This window comes from Martes martes (assembly GCF_963455335.1).
Source record: "Martes martes genome assembly, chromosome: 7".
Taxonomy (NCBI): domain Eukaryota; kingdom Metazoa; phylum Chordata; class Mammalia; order Carnivora; family Mustelidae; genus Martes; species Martes martes.
Genome location: NC_137894.1, coordinates 82124115 through 82145011, shown reverse-complemented (window position 1 = coordinate 82145011; position 20897 = coordinate 82124115). Strand labels below are relative to the sequence as shown.

The window sequence follows — 20897 nt, the reverse complement described above, 5'->3', positions numbered from 1 at the left end:
GTGGCTACAGCTGCACCCGCTACAATGGCTGAACACCCACGTGCCACAGGAAAGCCACTAAAAGGCTTTTAAATAATCAGGGAGCACTGGGGGCCGGAGCACTGTGCTGCTTGACATTTGTCCCAGTTGAACACCTGGGGGCAGAGGGAGGGTGAGAAGTACCCTCAGCTCAGTCTGCCCATCCTTCCCGGTGTGCCCCATCATCTCTTGGGCTCCTAAGGAGTTCATTGCCTCAGTTCCCTCATCTTGGTTCCTTGATGGAGCTTCTCAGCTGTTCTGAGGGCTCTAAAGCGACCGGGGGTGGGGGAGGTAGTGTGCTGAGCCCTCGGCGCCTAACGATCTGACAGACGCACAGGTGCACCTCGGGATGCATGGATTATGGCTACCGAACTGTCAACACACCCATTACAATCACATTTTCAGCCGCTCATGTGGTGTACACCTGTGGCTTGTTAAGCTGGGACTCTGATTGCAGTGGGGTGAGTCCCAGTGTGAAAGAGGCCCTAACAGAATGGATCTAAGCCCGTTTGCACAAATGGGCTTAATTTTTGTTCTATTTTTAATCCAGAAAGAGGCCTCTTCTGGCAAAGAGAGTTGGGGTTCGGTCAGTTTGAGTTGGTTATCTTCTAGAAATGCCCCTTGAAGGCCAGCCCAGTGTATGAGCAACATGGGCTCCTGTCATCTCAAGACACAAGGAGAGCCCCCTGCCTTGAAGTGGAAAAGGCCTCTTCTACCCTACCTGGTGGCTGGCCAACGTCCCTTACAAGCGATAATCATAGATCCGTTTGCTAATCTCTAGTGAAATGCCAATATCAAAGAGCCATGGTTTCAGTAGCTACTCTACAATGGCCGGTGTTGCTGGGAGGGTTAATTCACTAAGACGGATAGTCAGGCATTTACGCCATAGTGTGAATTAGCTTCAGTGGCAGAGCTTTCAACAATCAGATGAGACTAATGAGGGGGACGGCAGCCTTAGCACTTAGGCAGTCTCTGAACACTCTGGAGTCCCTGATTCTAGCAACACATGAGGGAACAGGAAGAAGAGCAGCAGAGGAGCGGTCATTTTGGAACAGGGAAGGAGAGGCCTGAATGGACCTGGAAGTGAGGGATTCTGAGGAGGAGGAGGTGGTATGAAAATATTGCTCAGGGAAGAAAAAAGAACAGGAATGTGGGAGAGAAAAAAAAAAAACTCCAGTAAGTTGCTCTTTTGCTAATATTTAGTAGTTGCTATTTTGCCAAGGCCATGTCCTTTTCTTCTAGATCTTTAGCTTATAGACTTGATGCTGATGAACAGAAGACGTGGTGGAGTTTCCTTGGCAAATGCCCATCTGTATTGGTCTCCTTCACAAGTCATTGGTCACCCAACTTGTAACCTTTTATTATTGAACTCAGGGTGAGTCTTTGGGTCAGCTGAGATAGGTCTACCATGTTTGAGATTGAGGTTCTTGAGCCTGAAAACTGGTCTTTGGTACCCAAACTGCTTCCATCCTCTCCCTATGGAATTAGATGGACGACAATCACCAGACACTTAGGAGTGTGTATCCTTTGATCCCAGGCTAGATAAGGGTGCTGACCCCAAATTTCATGGACTAACCTCTCCTTAACCCGTCTCATTGCCTCCATGAGAGGTAGGATGTCATGAGACCGATGAGGCAGTAAGAAAGATTCAGACCGAAAGCAATCTCCCTGAATGGGAGGGGCAAGCACATGGATGACTTCAGTACCCTATGTTACCTCAGCGTGGGGGACAGATGTCTTCTAGTGTGTGGTGTCTCTGTTACTAATGCCTGCTTTCTGATAGTAATGGGTGTCTTTGGCACAACACCATTTTTGACCAGCCAAAGAGTGTTAATGCCACAACACCTTATTCCATTTTCTCTCTGGCATGTGAGTTCTTATAACCTGCATTACACATCACCACCGTTCCATAAACATCTTGGCAAAAGGATTCCTTGATGTCAGAACCCATCTTGAGCATATCACAAACACAGGGGAAAGTTCGCATGAAAGTCAGGCCTCCGAGAAAGGCACACAAAATACACATACTTGGACTTTTAGACAGAATTAATGTAGAGTAGAAAAGGTCAAAAAAGGAAAAAGAAAGTAGATAAATGAAGACTCTTTTAAGTGGTGCACATTAAGGCCCTCTCTAGAGCAATAATCATTAGTGTCTGATTGATATGTTATTGGTAGCAAGCACATTCATGCCTTCGAGTCATCACCAATGCACACGAACACACTCTGAAGAGTCAGTGTGCCGATGAGCCACGGTTGTTGGCCTCTCAGCCCTCATTTGGCTGTCTCCAAGAAGAATGGGATTCAGGTACTCCCTGTCTAGATTATCAGCCAAAGGGCACCAACTTTCATTCAGAAGACCTACTGGAAGCTTTCCTATTCAGACCACGTGGGGGTCCAGCGTGGTGGGTTTTGGCCAAGAGAAGCCCCAAACTGGAATGACGGCAGTGGGAAACAGCCAAGCCGTGAGCCTCCTGATAGTTTCAGGACAGGATGGGTGGAAAACCTCCTGGAAATTTTGCCCACAGAAGCAGACCACCTGGGCTGTTGGTCTTGGTTTCCTTTTTGCTTGTTTGACTCCAAAGGGGGAGGTAGATGGGGAAGAAGAGAGAAATGGGGCTGTGGACTAGAATTTAGAGAGCTGCTGAGCCTGGCCTCATTTATGGGTGTCAATCTGAGGGCGCATTAGGATAGCAGTAAAACTAGACTGAGGCCATGTGGCATCGGGCACAAGGAGATTGCTTTCATTTATTCACTGATATCGCCCTGATTTTGGCAAAGCAGTTTCCTTGGCTTACCAAAACCTGAAAGCCAAGGGAATCCAATGTGGTGTAATATGCTTAAGGTTTCCTGCCTGGGATACAGGCGGGATAAACTGAACCCATGTCCCCATGCCCTTTTGCTTAATTTTCTCAAGGATTGGAGTGCATGTGTGCAAGTTTATGGGGTGGGGAGAAGCAGGTGCTTCTTGAATGCATCATCTGTAGGCAGAAGTCTGTCTTTTTTTTTTTTTTTCCCCTAGCCTGAACATTTGTGGGGGAAACCAAAGCAGCTTCTCAGAGCTGCTCAAATGTTGACAGACCAAGAATTACTGAAAATGTTGTGAATGTTCCCCGAATGTCCCCTCCACCATAGCTCTGATCTTTTCCTATTCCTTTGAGTCTTGTGGAAGGAAAAGCAGAATTTCCACATAATTCCACACCAGATACTGCCAAAAGATAATAAAACATGTCAGCTATTAACCACGGGCTGCATATTTTATAACTGACACAGAAATGAGAAAGAATTAGAAAATATACCTAAGAAGATAATTCACCCAGATGATATTCTTTTCATTTGCGTTCTTGGCATTAATAGCTATGGTGGCACTAGACTGTATCCAAATATATCCTCCGTTCTTCTGCATCCAGCGGTAGTACTTCGTCACACACTGGCCCTTATTCAGCACTGGGGGCAAAAACAAAACAAAAACACAAGGCATTGCGTATTAAGACGGGGACCAAATGATTATCATCTCCGCAAAATGGCGAGCTTAGAAAGGGGAGGTCCCTCGCTAAGCCAGGGGTGCCCTTCTGTAAGCTTAATGTAGAATGCCATTAGCAGGACAAATAAAATCAACAATTCAGTGGAGCGAGGGTTACTAGCATTTGGAGCAAGACTTGATTCCGTTCTGGGCAATCATGGTGTGAAAGGAAGAATAAAAGGACTACGAATCTTGTTGGCTCCCAGAATACCTAATGTGGTGTGGATATTGTCAATGGGTTTGACGTCAGACGCTAACAAAGGAAAATCTGTATGTGATTTATTCATAGCTGCGAGGTAGATCTCTTTGAGATCCCGGATATTTGAATGGTTCCGAAGACGCTTTACCCCCTGTCTTTGATCATTTCACCTCAGTGCAAGCAATACCAACCAGTGTCCCCATACATCTGCTCCTTTAGATCTTGCCGAGCAGAATTTATAGTCCGCCTATGAACGAAATTTACATTGGTCAGTCAGGGGAGATTCTGGTGAGACTTCACTGACTGTTGGAGCAAAAGAAATCCCCCTACCAAGTCAGAGAGAAACCCTGGCCTAAGGGAGGCACGGAATTGACTTGGCTAGAGCCAAATGGAGTGACAGCTCCACACAGCCTCTGAAATATGGCCCCAAATGAAGGAACAAGTAAAAACAATCAGTAATGTGAAACGGTGCCATTAAATACCCACTGAAGGAGAGCTTTAAAATGCAGATGTTAAAAATGATACTTTAACCAAAATCTTGCCAAGTTGAAATTGATTTGATTTGTATCTGGGTACTCCTGAGCTAGTAAAAGGGGAAAGTGCAGTAAATCATCCCCTGAAATAAAGTGCTATGGAAAGGAATGGTTTAAAAGGATGCAGGAAACGTGCAAAACCCGCTGTTACGACTTGGCTAGGGATAGCCGCGACTCCACACCCCCGGAAAGCGCGCCAGGCGCATGGCCACTAGAGGGCAGTGTGCACTCATCCACGTTGCCCACTTTTTGGCATGTCCTTGTCTCCGTCTGCTAAAATGAAAAACCTCTAACTGCTGTAATAAATTTGGCTAAATTAGCTGCTAAATGGTTATCTCAAGTAATATGTATTTGCATTAATCATCTTGCTCTAAACCAGAACAAGCCAGAGTCCTAAAGACGTAGTAAATTCATATTGTCCATTTAATTACGGCTAATAAGTGCTTCATATACAATAGTTTCATGAAGTACATTTTGATTTTTTTTGGGGGGGGGGTGTTGGATGGGTAAGGGGAAGTCACTTTGGAAAAGAGCCGTGTTTTAAGGCTGTGGAAGCTCATCCCATCACGTCCAAGCGGCTCTTTGTGGCTCCAAAAGTGATGCCAGATTCCCCCTCCGCATCTTAGGTCCGGAAATCTAGAAGCTCCAGCGCTTGTCTCCCCTTCTCCCTTCGCTCCACGGCGCGCTCAACGCGTGGTTGTAAAATTTAATAATTATGTCTTCGCAGTTGCTTGAGAAAGATTTGCTTTGATGAAAGATTTCCCATAGTGGCCAGCTCTGTTCTGAAACTGTTCAGTAGTTTGGGGTATTTTTAAGGCCCGGAACTGTCATCATCTCTTGGCGGCGAGGCTCCACAGGTAGCATTGTATTCTCCTTTTGTAGGCGATTGTAAGTTCTGCCATTCTGCATGCATGGCTTCCCAGGCTACAAAACTGCGTGGTGAAGCTGAGAGCGGCAAAGTACTCAGTCTGCCATACAGCTCTTCTGTCAAATCGTTGTTGCATGCAACAAGACGTGCTTTTATTCAAATCCTCTCAACCTGGTTAACTGTTAATAGAGGGAGGACGCCGGAGGAAATTCTGCCCACTGTTTTCACCCAGGGAAATGTAGAGCGCCCCCAGTGGTGGCTGTTGTAAGGTTCTGTCTGCTGGTGTCTCCTGGACTGAGGGATAATTGCAAATATCTAGCGTTTTTAACGAGGGCAAAGCAATGAAGAGGCCGCTTTTGGACGCTCACGTGAAGAAAACACTGAGATGGCAGGTTAGCCAGATCGGCCCAGCCCGGGTGGGGATTCCGGACTCGACTCTGACTTTTTATAGGCAAAATTAAAAAAAAAAAAATTACCCCCAGGTTACAGTGCATAGAAAGGAGAGAAGTGAGAAAGGAATTCTAAAGTTAAATTAGAATTGGCAGAATCAACATAAAAATCCACCCCCCCATTCCTTATAATACTTTCTCTTGCTTAAAAACAAGAAAGAAACAAAATCTCAATTCCCGAAATGCATGGTGAGTAAAACATCTGGCTCCTTGGTGAGCTCCATGTATGTGCCATGAAAGGGGCTGCAAGACTGATGTGTGTCGTCTCTTGGAGCTAAGGCGATATGACTCTGTTTCCCGAGAATAAATACAGATTTATTAGGGCCCAATAATGCAGTCTTCCTCATCACCCAGGCCAAGGTGATGGCCTCACTAGCAAAGAGAGGCTAGGCTCTCTTTAGCAAAGAGAGGAGTCATAACTGAGATAGGCAGGCTTGGTAGGTCTCTGTGTGAGGAAGTGGTTGTGGAAGGACCGCTGAGGAAGGGGACCCCCTTGGGCTCCTTGGGGTGTCAGGCAGCTACTTGAGCGCCTTGACTTGCTGTGGGGAATGCCACAGAGCAGGTCTGGGAGCCCAGCGCAGTCAGCTGGAAAAAGCAAATTTCACCAGTTCCATTCCTTTGCCCTGGGCCAGTGCGACAAATGGCTCCTAAGAGGTGAAGGCACGTTCTGGCCTAGACACAGATCTCTGCTCTTTCCTGAGGACTACTATTTTCTGAATGTGACCTCCACATATCAGTGGGAAGCCAGACAGGGAGAGAGAAGGTGCCGAGTTAGCTCCGACTACAGCAGGAAGTGGGAACCAAAATATTGCCCTTGTTGTTTTTGTTTTCCAGGAGGTCCCATAAGAAGAAGTCACAATGGAATTTTGCTTCTTTTAACATGAACAAGGACTCATTTTTGCTTGGGGCTCCAGAATATAAATTTATGACTTTGGGATGAAGCTTCGTTCTTTAAAAAAAAAAAAAAAAATCATACTGGCAAATCAGTTGGATCATTCCAGCTGCGCCAGAGGCAGGATCTGACAGCTTTTCCTGAGCTCATGTGGTCCTAATCAGCTCAAGAAGAAAAGCCACCTTGGTGCCAGTTTGAAAGAGATTTTTAGTTTGTAATAAATTAGACAACTTGAAAAAAACACAAAAACTTTTTCAATTCGCTTTAATCCAGTGGCTGTTGTTTTTATTTGTGAGTTTTAGCTTTAGATAATGGAGCGAAATGAGAGAATGTCTGTGTCAGGCAATTTCCTAAAATCCCCTTTGTGGGGAAAATCCGAAAAAAGCATGTTGTAACTTACTTGATATGGAAGTCCTTAAAAAATAGCTAATTGTCCCTTGAAAAGAGATACATAGTCATCAAACCAAAGAGCTGCAGACCAAGTTCATAACAATGTGCTCAAACTATAAAGAGCGGAAGCAGAGAGAGAAAGAAATTTTATATGTGGGTCGTATTTTTAGCTTCATACCATGATATGTCTGAGTACTTTCAACACATAATGTGGCATCTTCTCTTTGATTTATCTCAAAGTTTGCTTTTTGGTGTCCCCAACTTGGTAGAACAGCCTGTGTGCCCCTCACTGGATTCGCTGGTCACATCACAACATCTCTAGAATTACATCATTGAGGTTGTACCATAGGAATTAGTTTTCTTTAGGGCTCTCACAACATTTCGATGGCCTTTACTGAGGTTATACAGGATAATCGTGAAGGTACAGGATGGATGGATACATGTTTCCCAGGTTCACATACAATCTCAAATGGTCCCAGGGGCCATGCTGAGTGCCTCTGCTAGCATGCGAGAACTTGTTTCTTTTACTCTGAAGTCTAGGGCGTAACCAATTATTCTTGGCTGCTCCTGGTCTGAGGAGAACCAAGAAGCTGTCATCAGCACCGCCCCACGCAGCAAGCTAAAGGTGCCTTTGAGTTACAGGCTGTGCTCTTTAGAGGACAGGGGTGACCCCACCTTTGTGAGGAGACTATGTAACAAAGAGACGTAAATCCTCCTGGCTGAAGTGTTCCTGTTAATCTGACAATTTTTGGCGATTGGCATTAAAACCCCGCCCACCCCCAATGGTGAAGGGAGTGACCAATAGCGCTCAATCAGAAGAAACCTTCAGGGAACTACCATTTTAGGACATGTGACCCGTTACGCCAAACACACTTCCCCCACAAAGGACCGAATGCTCTGTGCTAATGGATATCCTTAAAAAATGTCACCTGGCCTCTCGGGTTGAGCTTAGCAGTAGGCATTCGAGAAATGTCCTGCCTGTGGAGGAGAACTTCTCTCCTCCCAAACCTGGTGAACTCCGGCCGAGGCACACATCCATGGCTCTGCACGCAGCCACCAACAGAGGGACTTCAGTCTTCCTTGGGAAAACTTTGTCCCCAGAAATAGACCGATGACTGAAAGGACATAAAGGAAGCCTGTGTCTGTGGCAGGAACATAATTCTGTTAGTAAATCAAAACAAATCAGTACAAGTTTGCTTCAGAAATATGGAGAAAAAAAGAGAACATGGTCTCTTCCTGTTGGGCTGTTCCACCAAATCAAAGCCAAAGATTCTAAATAGTGAGTTGCTTGTGTCTTAAAAAGAAGGAAGCAGTCTAATTCAGTTTGAAGAGGGGACGAAGAACACATATCAAAAGCGGTCTTTTAGCAAAGTGTCTCACAAAAGGACATTTTAGTGGTTTGCATATGCATTAAAAAGCGGCAATACTTGGCGTATTCAGGTAAGTATAGAATAAATAGGAAATGGTGAGATCATCGGAGATCGCACACTTCACATTCACACAGCTGAACAAAGAGCTTCATTATCGTCATGGCGATAGGAGGACGCATCTGCGGCGCCATTCACCCCTCCGTGAGGTACCTTCACCAGTGGCTGCGGAGAATGGAGAGGGGGTGTTTCTCTCAGGATCTCAAATATTATTTTGGGATTCACAAATGTGGAGTGCGTGCAAGTAACGGCTGTGTGTGTGTGTGTGTGTGCGCGCGCGAGAATCACACCTTCCTACTTAATACCACAGTTGGGTGCTTAGCTGTAGCCACTGGTTTCTTTCTACATTCACAAAACTGGCAGATGAAACATGAAAAAGAATACTGACTCTTTAATCTCTGCTTCTCCACCTAAGGCCCAAGGCAGGCTGACAGGGAACTTCATTCTGGAAACAGGACTTTTTTTTTTTTTTTTTTTTTAAATTCTGGATTACTTTTTCCTCTGCTTTTGAAAACTGTGGGCTATAGGGGAATGAACCTGACATAGACTTAAAACAGGAAGAAGTTTCTTTATCTCAGAGTTAGAGTCCTTGATGCTTACAGGAAGGTCATTTTCAAAACCCACAGGAGAAACAGTATTAGAGGCAGAAACTGTGCATTAAATGCTTTATTTACTTGCAATAGAGACAGTTTTTCATTTAGAGCTGCTCATAGGATCAACCCAGGCTTTGATGCTGTGCAGACTTTCCTATAGATTTTGCAATTAGTGAGCTAGATGTCTTAAATAGCAGGCATCCACAAATTGGTTTTTAGTTTTTTTGTGAATCCATGTGCTGGGCAATATTTGGTGAAGTTTAATGATATTTGATACTTAACGTGACTTACGAGCTTGAGGACAGAAGACTGTGGATGTTCTGTGAATAAGTATGCATCATCTATGGATTTTCCCCCTAATACACTAATGACAGGCCCTGCTCGAATCACTATCTGTGTGATTTATAACCTTAGAAGAGGTTTTTTCCTATACCACTGCCAATTGATAGATTTTTATTAACTGTTAATATTGAATCATGCAGAAAACTTTTCATTGATTTAGGACATGTCAATTTGTTAAGTTTAAAAAATAAATTCCTCTTTTCTTCATGATAATATACTGAATTGGAGACCAAGCCTTTTAAACACCAATGGTATCTTGTTCTAGGACAGGAAAAAATCAGTGATGGTCGGCATGAGTGACATTTGAGATCTCAAATTTTTTTTTTCAAGCTGTTTACAGTTCAGCTGGAGTTTCTGTGCCACTAATTCCTGCCTTTCTTGACCTAAAATAGTTAAGGACAGGGTGTTTCTTAGCCCTTACACTTTGTTGGTGGGAAATGAGGGGTAAGGATTTGCCATATAAAGGGAAGCAGTGAGCTCTTCAGCAGGGAATTAAGAAATGTTGGTGGCTAGGAGCAGAGGGAAATGGTGGATTTATTAACTCATTCAATAAATATTCTTTTGAGTGCCTACTTACTCCATGCCAGGCCCCGGAGGATCTCCAAGTATGCAAAGATTGCTTGTGAGCCTGTCCTAGGTTAGTCTCAGTCATGTAATCCCAATCCCTTACCAGTGATTGGTTTACATTTGGAATATGGTGAAACAGGGGAGAGTTGAAACCCAAGGGGAGGTCTCTCTTTTTGGGAACTGTTGGGGAAGTTTTTTTCATCCTGAAAACAGGACTTACCTCCATTTGCCTTTCTACGAGAGACAGGTACTTACTATTTTCACCAAGACACTTACAACTGTGATAACTCTTAGGGAAAGTGGGACGAGGGTCTGAAAGTACGGGGGTCTGACCTGGCCTGGGTGAATTCTTCACCTCCTTTAAAAAATGAAGTACTGAGCAAGGTTAAGCTGGAACGTAGGGAGAACTAAGAAAAGGTGGAAGGATGAGGTTGGATCTTTGTCTCAGATTTATTTTATGTCTCTCATGGACCCTCTCATGCATAAAATGCATAAGGTCATTTTATGAGGTTCACTAAACATCTTTAACAAGAAATATATATGTGGTGAGGCACAGCTATCCAGAAACTAGGGTTGGCAAAATCAGGAATATTGAAAGGAGCCCAGACACATGCCATTTGTGCCCCTGTTGTGTAGGTTTTCAGAAATCCAAAGATTTTGTTGTGGAAATGTGTCAGATTCTCCCAGGTAGCAGTCACTGTTGGGTGTCCACTGAACGGCTATTCCTTTTTTTTCCAGTTTTATTGAGAAATAATTGACAAATGTCACTGTGTGCGTTAAACACACAGCACGATGGTCCGATTTCCATATATTATGAAACCATGACCACAAATGGGTTCAGTTAACCTTCATCTTCTCATGTAGGTAAAAAAAGAAGGGAAAGAAGGATAAAGGAAGAAAATGTGCTCCTTGGGAGCTCCTGGGATTGACCCTCAACCACTTTCCTAGATCCTGTGGCAGTGTCAGGGGCAGTCCTCATGCTGGGGAGGAGGGAGGAAGAAGCAGCACTTTCCCAAGTCCCGGGGGGAGAACCCTTGATTGTTTAAGTCAGTCACGGTCACTGCATCCAGTGTGTGGCTCAGGCTTGGACACTTGGTGAAATGCTGGACAATGGGACATGGCGTGGGGGGTCGGGGGAGCTCTCTCTCCTGGAGGGCCATGACGAGTATTTCTTTTAAAAATGAGCACAGAATAGTGACGGACCCATTCCTGACTTGGGACATTGTCTTGTGAGGGACTGGTGATGGACAGTGCTACAGCTGTCTTTTGATCATGAGGAGAAACTGAAGATGAGTACAGAGGAAGTTGAAGTCATTTTTTGCTTGTGTTTTCTGTCCCTTGGAACTGGAGGCATTCTAGTCGGTGTGCACCACCAAAAATTTTAGGAAGCCAGAGGGGATACAGAGTTCATAAAGAAGTTCAAATGACCTGATCCTTAATTAGTGCTAAATTTATGGAAAAACCATTGTATGCTAAACACATACACAAACTAAATCCCTGTCCCTCATCTGTGTTAAACAAGGAAAAGTTGGAGGTTTTTGTTTTTGTTTTTGTTTTGAGATAGGCAAGATGTCATTATATCAACATTTTAAGGAAAAGAGTTATAAAACTTACACCAGCATTTTGTTCTTAATCTTGTATAAAGTACAAGAAGTGATGGAACTGAGTTCATTTTGGTTGATTTAGGTTAAAATGGATGTCTTAGAAGTATTTTTTTTCTGATCATGCTTTATAAGAGCAATGAGGGGGTTAATTTCTCTGAAATATCAGAGAAACCCCATAATTTCAGACCCTCTTTTTATGACAATAAAAGCATCTACTAACTGAAATAGTAAGAAGGAAAAGCCCAGGGATCCCCATTAGGACTGTATTAGAAAACATCCGTCCCATCGAAGTTCCCGCTTACTTCCTGGGCAGAGAGGAAAGATGGTGTACTGCATCTGTGTCCGATGATGTACTTCTAAGCCTGGAATGTCCCTGACCCTGCACCTCTGCCCATCTCCTGCCACCCTGGCTTCCTGCCATCCTCTTTCAAGATGGGGTGTCTTTGGAATTTCTTGTCCAAGAAATTGGACAAGAAATTGTCCACTTGTTGCCCCACTCCCCACCCCCTTGTTGCCCCACTCCCCACCCCCTTGTTGCCCCACTCCCCACCCCCACCCCAGTCTCTGGGATATCTGTGTTTTATCCATCTCAATAGTTCTCATTTGATGCTACCTTTTCAAAATGGGCTATTTTCATGCTATCTTTTCTACCAGTATGTAAGCTCCTGGAAGGTAGAGACCACACCTTAGTTATTGTTCAAACCTTACTGCAATACCACAGAGCTCTGTATGCAGTAAGTACGCACAGATGTTGGATGAATTGGATAGGGAAAATGTTACTGTTTGTATTCACACATGGAAAAAGTACATGGAAAAATATTAACCTGGGGGAAAAAAATGGAAAGACCTCCTTTTGTTTATGAGTTGACTGTTACTTCTATTTATACTCTAATAGCTTTCTCCACTGATGTTCAAAACCCTGCACTTTTGTAAAGAAGTCCATCTCTTATCAAGTAATCACCTACGCTTCATTTGAACACTGCCTCAGATACCCTCAGGGCCAGTTTGCTACTTGTATTTTACTGGTATTCACAACATTCAGATTACGGGAGGGGAATCTTAAGCCCCCTAAGATTGTTAGTCATTTTGTATTTATTTTTAATTTAGGTACAAGAATGCCTTCGAAATACCAATTTGAGCCCATCCTCAACCATTAACCCGCATGGGAGTCTGCTAGGGAGCTTGTTAATTGCAGGTCTGGATTCAGCAAGCTGGGGGTGGGCATTTCTATAACACGGTGGGACAAGGACACTCAGCTGAGAGGCCCTCATTGGGCTCTGTTCTTGTGTGCCTATCTTTAGCCTGGAAAAGCCAAAATCAGTATTTTCCCCAAAATGGAAAAACAAAGGTGAAGATAATGCAGGTCATTCACTTCTGCATAAAACCCTGACTTTATTTTGTCTCCCCGTGACCCTCTTTTTTTGGCTGATGGACAGGCACATGATGCGGGCCGACCTGGCTTCTGAAAATAGTCTGACATGGTAGCTGTGACGCGTATCTTCTTTCAGCGGCATTTTCACATTCATACAGAAGAAGAAGAGAAACTCACTTGCTTTGGGGAAAATGTCCAGCCAACGATCGGGTTGCAGCTAAATCCCCGAAGGCCCGGCCCCAAGAAAGCCCAAGTAAGATCCTAGAAAGAAGTACCCTAGGCTCTCTGCTCTTGGCCCACCCACCAAACTTTGCGCCTTCCTCTCTCCCCCCCACCACAGCTTCCTCTCCCCTGTGCGGCGGCTGCCTCCCCAGATCAACAATTAAATTCCCCCTTTGTTTGCGTGGCAGATGACAAATGCATGGAGGACATCTTGTGTTTCCGAGGCAGGCAGGGCACTTACTTTGATTGATGCGCGGTTGTGGAAAAAAATGAGCTGGGAAGGAATTACAATGGAGGGCCTGCAGACGGGAAGGGGATATACTAATTAGTCCTGCATTAAGCAGTCGGCTTGCATTTGGCGATGAGATGCCTTCAGGAGGGAAGTGTAGGGGTTATTGATGCAAAACAGTGTGCAATGCGTTCTGCCAGGTAGCTGGGCATGACTTTTGTTAAGGAGGATAGAATTTTGTAATTAAGAAATAAAGACTGAGGCTAATGTTTATATATATTTTTTAACATCCCCCAAATATATTGGGTGGGCCATGCCTTTAATTCTACAAGATCTCACAGACAAGCTGCAGGTCTTTCTGCCTTCTGAAATAACTCTCGCAGTTTCATTATCCTGGGTAAGGTCCTAGGAAGGGAAAACTGCTACCACTTCTAGCATTTCTGGATCCTTTTTCTTGAAAGTCCCATAGTGGCAGAGCCATGAGCCTTGCTAGTGGAGCACAACCTTCTAGAGGGAGGGGAAGTCTCTCTTCGCCACTCTGTCTAGGTTTTAGCATTGTGCATTTGACCTGGAAAGGACCCCGGGGATATCTCAAGACAAGTTGAGCAACTTCTACAGACAAAAGTCTGGATGTTTCTCTGTTTGGTTTAGCATTCATGGTCTGCTCTTCTATATGTGGGCTACCGGCAGAGTGGTAGACAGGTGCACTGCTCTTGAATGCTCGAGCCAAGAGGGGTGTCAGACTCATGGGAGACCTGACTGGTCATCTGGAGGTCGGTACCTCCTGAGTCCTGGAGGACTGGAGCCTGATAGGCCAAGATGCTCAAATAATTGCTTATATGAGTAGTTGAGAATTCAAACCTCAAAATGTTGGTTGGGTCAAGTCGGCCTGGAGAATCAGTGACATTGGGTTCAATGACTCCAGTAGGGTGGCGTAAGAAAAAAAAAGAAAAATCAGAGGTCTTTGGTCACCATGTGAAAGAAGAGGTCCTACAACCCCCTTGGTTTTAGAATCCCAGTATAATTTCACTCACCCACCATGTTGGTACAGATAAAGCGATTCTTAGTGATTCTTTATGTTGAAAGCCAGTGAACTATCGGGCGTCTCATGTTAACTTAGTGGGAGAGTGAATGGTCCAAAGTTCTTGGTTCAACTGATGGAAGTTGTCAGTTCCTGCTGCAGCTGATTCCCTTTTACTTTCCTTATTCTAGAGACAAGTTCATCTATGGATTTACAGATGCCTATGCTAGGAAAAAGATATAAGTGATAAAGATAGCGTTTTGAGTTATCAAAGACTATGGAGTCTTTTAAAGTTTTATCTGTAAACTGGAGCATAAGACAGATATCAAAATATCAGGAAATATTATCAGCTGGCTAAAACCTGTCTTTCTTGCACAGAAACAGGAATTGTGCCAATAGCTCTAGGAAGAAAAGCTAAATAGTTAATGTGGTTTATTTTTGAACCGTCCCTTTGTTTTAGAATTCTATCTTATTCTTCAGCAGATTCTATGTCGCCATGACCTTCTTCTGCCAAGAAGGTACAGTCGAGGCATCCTTCATTAACAGCCTACTGCTTTGGACAGGAGGATCCTGTGCTTTTTGCCTTTTCTTCCAGTGTTTACACAACCAAGACTTATTACATGCTCTGTCATTTTGTTACTGGGCTGGCTTTGGTTTGAGAATTAGGTAAACATCAGACATTCCATCACACAATTTTAGACTCAATCTTACTTTATAATGATGTTAATGTTTATTGTACAAAGCGAGATGCATTTGTATATTTTAGCATTTTATTTTAGTCACAGAATGCAAAACCTGACATTGGCATCGGTTTGATTTTTGTGTGTGTGTGTGTGTGTGTGATTGAAGATATTAAGCACTACAAGAACGTTGAAATTTCAATCTGATTAGGATCAAAATTCTTCAGGATCAAAACACTCCTTTTCCTCCCCCTACAGTTTTACTAATTGTGTGCTACTTGACATTGTGGAGTTATTCCACAGCGTGATAGCTAAATATGTGAAGTGTATTTTACTGTGCAGAATTATCAGCTCATTTTATTTGTTTTTCATGTGTTTGAGGTTATTAAAAGAACTTAAAATTAGAAGTCGTGTGTATGAGTTGAAAGAGTGAACTCAATCATTGTTAGGAGGCTAAATCATAAAGCAATAGCCAGTATGTCAATATCAAGTAATGAAAAAAATCACAGAATTTAAAAGCATACCTTCTCTGTTTATTAGTTGGCATGATACCAGAAAAATTAGGTGACTAGCACAATAGTGAATGGCGGAGTTGTTTATTTTCAGCACTCTCAAATTATTCTGGTTACTGAAAATGAGATAAAAGTAGATGGAAAGAATGGCATCAAGCATATTTGTTGGAGACCTTTGCTTCATGGGAAGAAATGAACTGCCCTAGCTCACTGTTCCTGAGGAATTGTGTTTCTTCAAGCTGTAAATCAAATCCCAGAGAGATAGCATGACGTTTTCCAAATAATAACTGGGGATGACATAGTTCTTTTTTGTCAGCACTGCGTTTCTGAAGTTAGACCTCAATTAAGATTCCAAAATGAAAAAGCACCCTTCTCTCCCCACACACATGGTCCACGACAGGGTCCCAAAGACAATATATTCATTTTTAAAGCCTGGATCTCTGGCATATGTTGGTCCAAAAATATACTTGGAGCTCCCTCCAAAGATCCCGAGTTTTTCTCCATCTTTTCTAAATTCCCAGCTACAAAGAACCTGATGTTTCTTTTCAGGAAACAGCATCATTTTTTTCCCCCAATTAATTGAAGAGCCATCTGCTTCTGCCATGCACAACACCCATTCATTCTTAGCAGCAAGTGTGTTCCCTAGATCCCTGGTGTGCAATACCAAGGCGCGCGTTCAGTGTTGGGAGTAGAACCTGCCAGAGAGCAGCCTCGCAGGCAGGCTTTTCCCAGAGATGTGATACATACAAAATCTGACACTGAACTTGGTCCCATGTCAGTTGCTAATGCAGGGTTAAAAAATGCGGCAAGACGCTCACGCTTTGAGACTCTGCCTGACTGAATGTCTTGGCATTATGCTTTTGAAGATGGGAGTCTAAAAATGAGCAAAGGGCAGGAAAGACCCGAGACCGCTCTCCTCAGCCACGGCAAGAAAAGGGAGAGGAAGTAAATATGAAGGCCACCTGGCTAGTGTTGCTAGAGGAAAACTTGACCGTCAAGGTGTAGACTCTCGCTGGTGGCACCTCGCATGTATTTAAAATCAGAGTTCAGAACTGGGTTTAGAACCTTCTGAGAAGATGAGCTTGTCGGGCCCTCATCTTGTAGGAAGAAGAGTCTGTTGGTCGGTCATCAAAAGGACCTCTGGTTGGGGGCGCCTGGGTGGCTCAGTTGGTTAAGTGGCTGCCTTCGGCTCAGGTCATGATCCCAGCATCCTGGGATCGAGTCCCACATTGGGCTCCTTGCTCAGCAGGGAGCCTGCTTCTCCCTCTGCCTCTGCCTGCCACTCTGTCTGCCTGTGCTCGCTCTCTCGCTCTCTTGCTCTCTCTGACAAATAAATAAATAAAATCTTTAAAAAAAAAAAAAAAGGACCTCTGGTTGGAAAAATGTCAGCCTCTTCCTAAGAGGTTCCACAGGCCAGTGCCTCGTGCCTTATGGGATTGTCAGAGCCCTTCCACACACGGTGGCAACAGCCCACTGAGTCTGGTGAGGGAAGGCTGCATAGGACGCTTATGTGGGAGTTTTGGCTCAGACCCGGCCAGAGCACGGTTGGTCCCTCTGTCTTTAAATGCGAAAGAAGACACCTTGGAGGTCAGCTTGTGAGTCAGGAGCTGGGAATCAGACTTAAAGAGCTGAGATGAGTCTCTCTCTCTCTCTCGGGAGTGTTCCTTAGAATAACCCCCTTTCCAGAAATACGGTGAAAAGACGCCACCTTCAAGAGCGGTCGTGGACACACCATGTGCTCTGCCCCTGTGCCCCAGCTTCCCCCTTGCCCCAGTTTTGCAGTCCGTCAAGTAGGAATCGCTGTAGGCTCTGGTCTATTTGAACTTGCCTTCTCCCACATATATCTTCAAACAGAGACCACAAATTTCAGAGTGGAGCTCGCTCTCTAGAAAATGAAAGGGTCAAGAAAGCACTTAAGGCAGAACTTACCCCATCACTTCATGGGAGAGAGAGCATGAGAGACCACAAAATCCCGGGCAAGGGCCTAAAGATCCAGCAATTTCTGCGGGCCTGAGTTCCAACTTCCAATCTAATTCCAACACCAGTTGAAGTGATTTACGTCTTACTTTTCCTCACTGCATGCTGACCGTCATCTTAAGTGTACGCATGAGACACGAAGGGAGAAATCTGCACTGAAACCAAACAAGCATCCGAGAGACTTGACATGAGCCAGGCTGTTCCCATGCACAGGGGTACTTACAGTCCAAGTGACTATGCCTGATGCCTTCGACGTCTTCGGCGTGGATGAAGTGGTAGCATCTCTTCCCTACGATGTCTACGGGGGTCAGATCCATATAATCACTAATCCTGCAGAGAGAAGAACACAGGCTAGAATTCAGTGGGGGGGGGGGGGGGCGGAGCAGGAAGTCCAGAAATTGTTCAATGACTGAGAAACAAGTCCCCTTACAGTTTTCCTTATACTGGGGGTACCCATCAGGAGGTGGCACTCTGAGGGAAAACCCTTTCCGGACAGAGAAGATAATAATTTCTTCAATGGATATCGGACTTTTTTGAAAATAGGAGATCCAGCAACTGTGTTTAAATCATGAGACAGGTTTTTCTTTTCTTTTCTTTTCTTTTTTTTTTTTTTTGGCATCAGAATACGCATTTGGACAACATAATTCCATGAAATTATTGAGAATCAGTAACAATGCAAGATCCTCATTAGAGGCCAAGATAATTCAAGGTTACGTAATAAAATAAAAACATGTTATGTTGATACCAAATGATTAGAGACACCTTTCATTTAAACAGATTGGTCTTCTATTGGGTATTTCCATGAAAAAAGGGCTTCAACCGCTTCTTGGCACAAAGTCCAAATTGGCATTCAAGGGATATAATTTAAATGCTGAGACATACAGATGCCTGGGGGTATTATCTTTTTCAGTCTTAGTCATTTGGGAGCTCGGCTTTCACTCCTGGCCCTTTTAACTGGTACTTTGTGGTGGATTCCACACAGAAACTTTTAAACCATTGTAGCAGCTCTGCAGGCTTGTGCGAGGCAGTACGTGTGTGTAAGCCTGTGTCATTGATTGTCCAGACGTCAATGTCCTCGGGCAGGAGCACAGAAAAATAGAACGGCAATTGGAAAACATGTTGGGGGAATCTGCCCGATTTACACAAAGACGTCAACATGCTTATTATCGTCCTCCCTGTCCAGGTACAGATTGGTTTTGGGCGGTCCAAAATAGAATATATCTTCTGTTTAATTTATTCTCTTTACCATTCCTGTGCTTTTTATCGTTTAGGGCTCACGCTAGCTCTAAATAGGAGTGAGTCTTTAGAAATGACATGTTTCAGAAACCCGAGAGACCACGGTTGGAGAGCTCAGTCTTGACCCCCCAAGGCAGGGGAACTAAACCAAACTGAACCGAACCGAACCAGAATAATGGGGAATATAATTAAAAGTTACTACCCAGGGAGTGGATTCTCAACCTCTAATGTTAAATATTAAGTAAGATTTTGGCCAGACTAGAATTCTTGGTAAGCGGAGGTGAAAATGGGACAATATAAAGAGTTTTGTAACGCCATGGTTTTCTGGTACAAAGCAGATTAGTTGGTGTTTTCCTAAAACCATTAGCTGCTTTCCAAGCACAGTTTACACCCCCTTTCTGCAAATGAGTGAATAAGGATGTCATTAAAAGGCCCTCATTGGTGTTTCTGAAATTTGCCAGCTCCCCTGAAGGCATCTGATGTCGGCTTTGTACTCGGCCCTCCTACGGAATGCAGAGGAGAAGAATGGTCTGCAGAGGCCAGGACAGGTCTTGTGTTTATAGTTAGCAACTCCCTAATTAAACAATAGGCTCTGGGAAAAAGCCAGTGATACTTTAGGGAAGACGTTCTTTAGTTTATGCTTTATTGGAACGAAATCCTTCAAAACATCTGAAGTATTCCTATCTACAGAACCTGTTACTGTGGCAAGTGTGACTAGCTCAGTGTCCAGAGACATCTTAATACTTGTGTAGAAATCCCCAGACCAGTCTGATGACCTATATGAGGAGCGGAATCCTGATGGCACCTTGTACTCTGAGCCTCAGTTTCCTTATCTGTAAAAATAACTTAGGAGGTTGGTGAGGGGATTGATGAATGAAATGAAATGAGCATAGCACAGTGCCTGGCACATGAGGCATGCTTTTTCCTCAGGTCAAACAAGCAATTTTTTTTAACACGGGTCCTTTTAAATAACTTCTATCCTCTTCAGCTGGGAAATAATGCTGTATTGTATTGGCTAATAAGGGGTTGTGGAAAAAAGTGTTTTTTTTTTTTTTTTTTTTCTTTAAGGGGAAGAAAAAAAGCTTAAAGTGGGTCACAGAAAATGATCTCAATTATTGGAGTGGCACCAAAAGGCACTCAGGTCCACGGAGCAGAATTAATCAATCTGTGATCACAGGAATGAAAATGAAGTGAGGGTTTGGGGATAGGACAATCACCGGAAGCAGGTAAATAAGATGAGGCTCTGGATTTCGGGGGGAGTGACAGTAGTAAATGTAAATCAAGGGAGCTGGACCTATGTATTTGAAGAGGTAGAGCCATAGGTCATCAGACTTTCTATCCGCCTCCCTGAATTGGAGCTCCCTCTCCAGCATTCTGTCTTTCTCATCAGAGTAAACAGCTTTGTGGGCTAGAACTGTGTTCTTTAATGGATACATAGATACGAGAGTCCCCTTCAGTGGTTAGTCTGATGGCTTCCTTACCACTCAGTCTGACTTCTCTAGAACAAAAGTGACAGGGAATGCAGGAAGGCCCACACGTAGCTAACTGCCTGGTTTTTAAATCTGGCACATTTGGAGTTCAAATTGTGACCTTGGGCGTCTCACCCTTTCTCTCTAAACTGAAATGGCTTGAGGGTGCCGAAGGCCATGGCAACACCCATCTCACAGAACTGTCCTGAAGCTTATGATGTATGATGTATATAATGAGTTTTGCACATTGCCGAGCATGTAGCGAAGTGTTTAACAAACGCTATTTTTATTATTACTTGCTCACCCTAGCGAATCCTTTTGTCTGTCTTTCCTGATACTCTTTTGCCTTTCCAGAATACCTTACATGCAACCTAAGTATACAGTCAATTTTCTAAAAATTTTAAGAAATGCCAACCAAACTTGAAAAAAATAGATTTAGGGTTACTTGTTAAATAAGAGGTTCATGGTCTCTTCTACCCCATGGAACACTAATAGCTCAGGTGGGTGTCTTTTTCTCCTGATGGATTCTTTCCTCTGGATCCAATCCTGACTGGAAACGGTAGGCATTTCTAACTTGGGCTCAACATCCTCAGAGCTTCCCAGCGGACCGAACGCAGACGTTGGTGTCTTCCTCTTGGCTAGGCCCTGCAGAGGTCAATTACCCGAGCTGCTTGACCATTCCGCTCTTTCATTTTGCCCCTGAGGGCACTACCAGGGCTCAGTGAACATACGCTGCTTTCGTGCGTGACCGTAATCTGTGCCACAAAAGCACCCTCT

At 44.0% G+C, this 20897-nt stretch overlaps 1 protein-coding gene across 12 annotated transcripts in view; it reads right to left on the bottom strand.

Moving 5' to 3' along the window:
* The window catches only part of NPAS3 (neuronal PAS domain protein 3), a gene marked incomplete at both ends in the record, with an annotated part of 841254 nt that overhangs the window by 3444 nt on the left and 816913 nt on the right, over positions 1-20897 (bottom strand). For all 12 annotated transcript variants that reach the window (XM_080809069.1, XM_080809073.1, XM_080809074.1 and 9 more), the window contains 2 exons: positions 3315-3462; positions 17639-17745. In XM_080809069.1, the coding sequence (XP_080665195.1) occupies positions 3315-3462; positions 17639-17745 (255 nt within the window). The remainder of the gene's footprint in view (positions 1-3314; positions 3463-17638; positions 17746-20897) is intronic.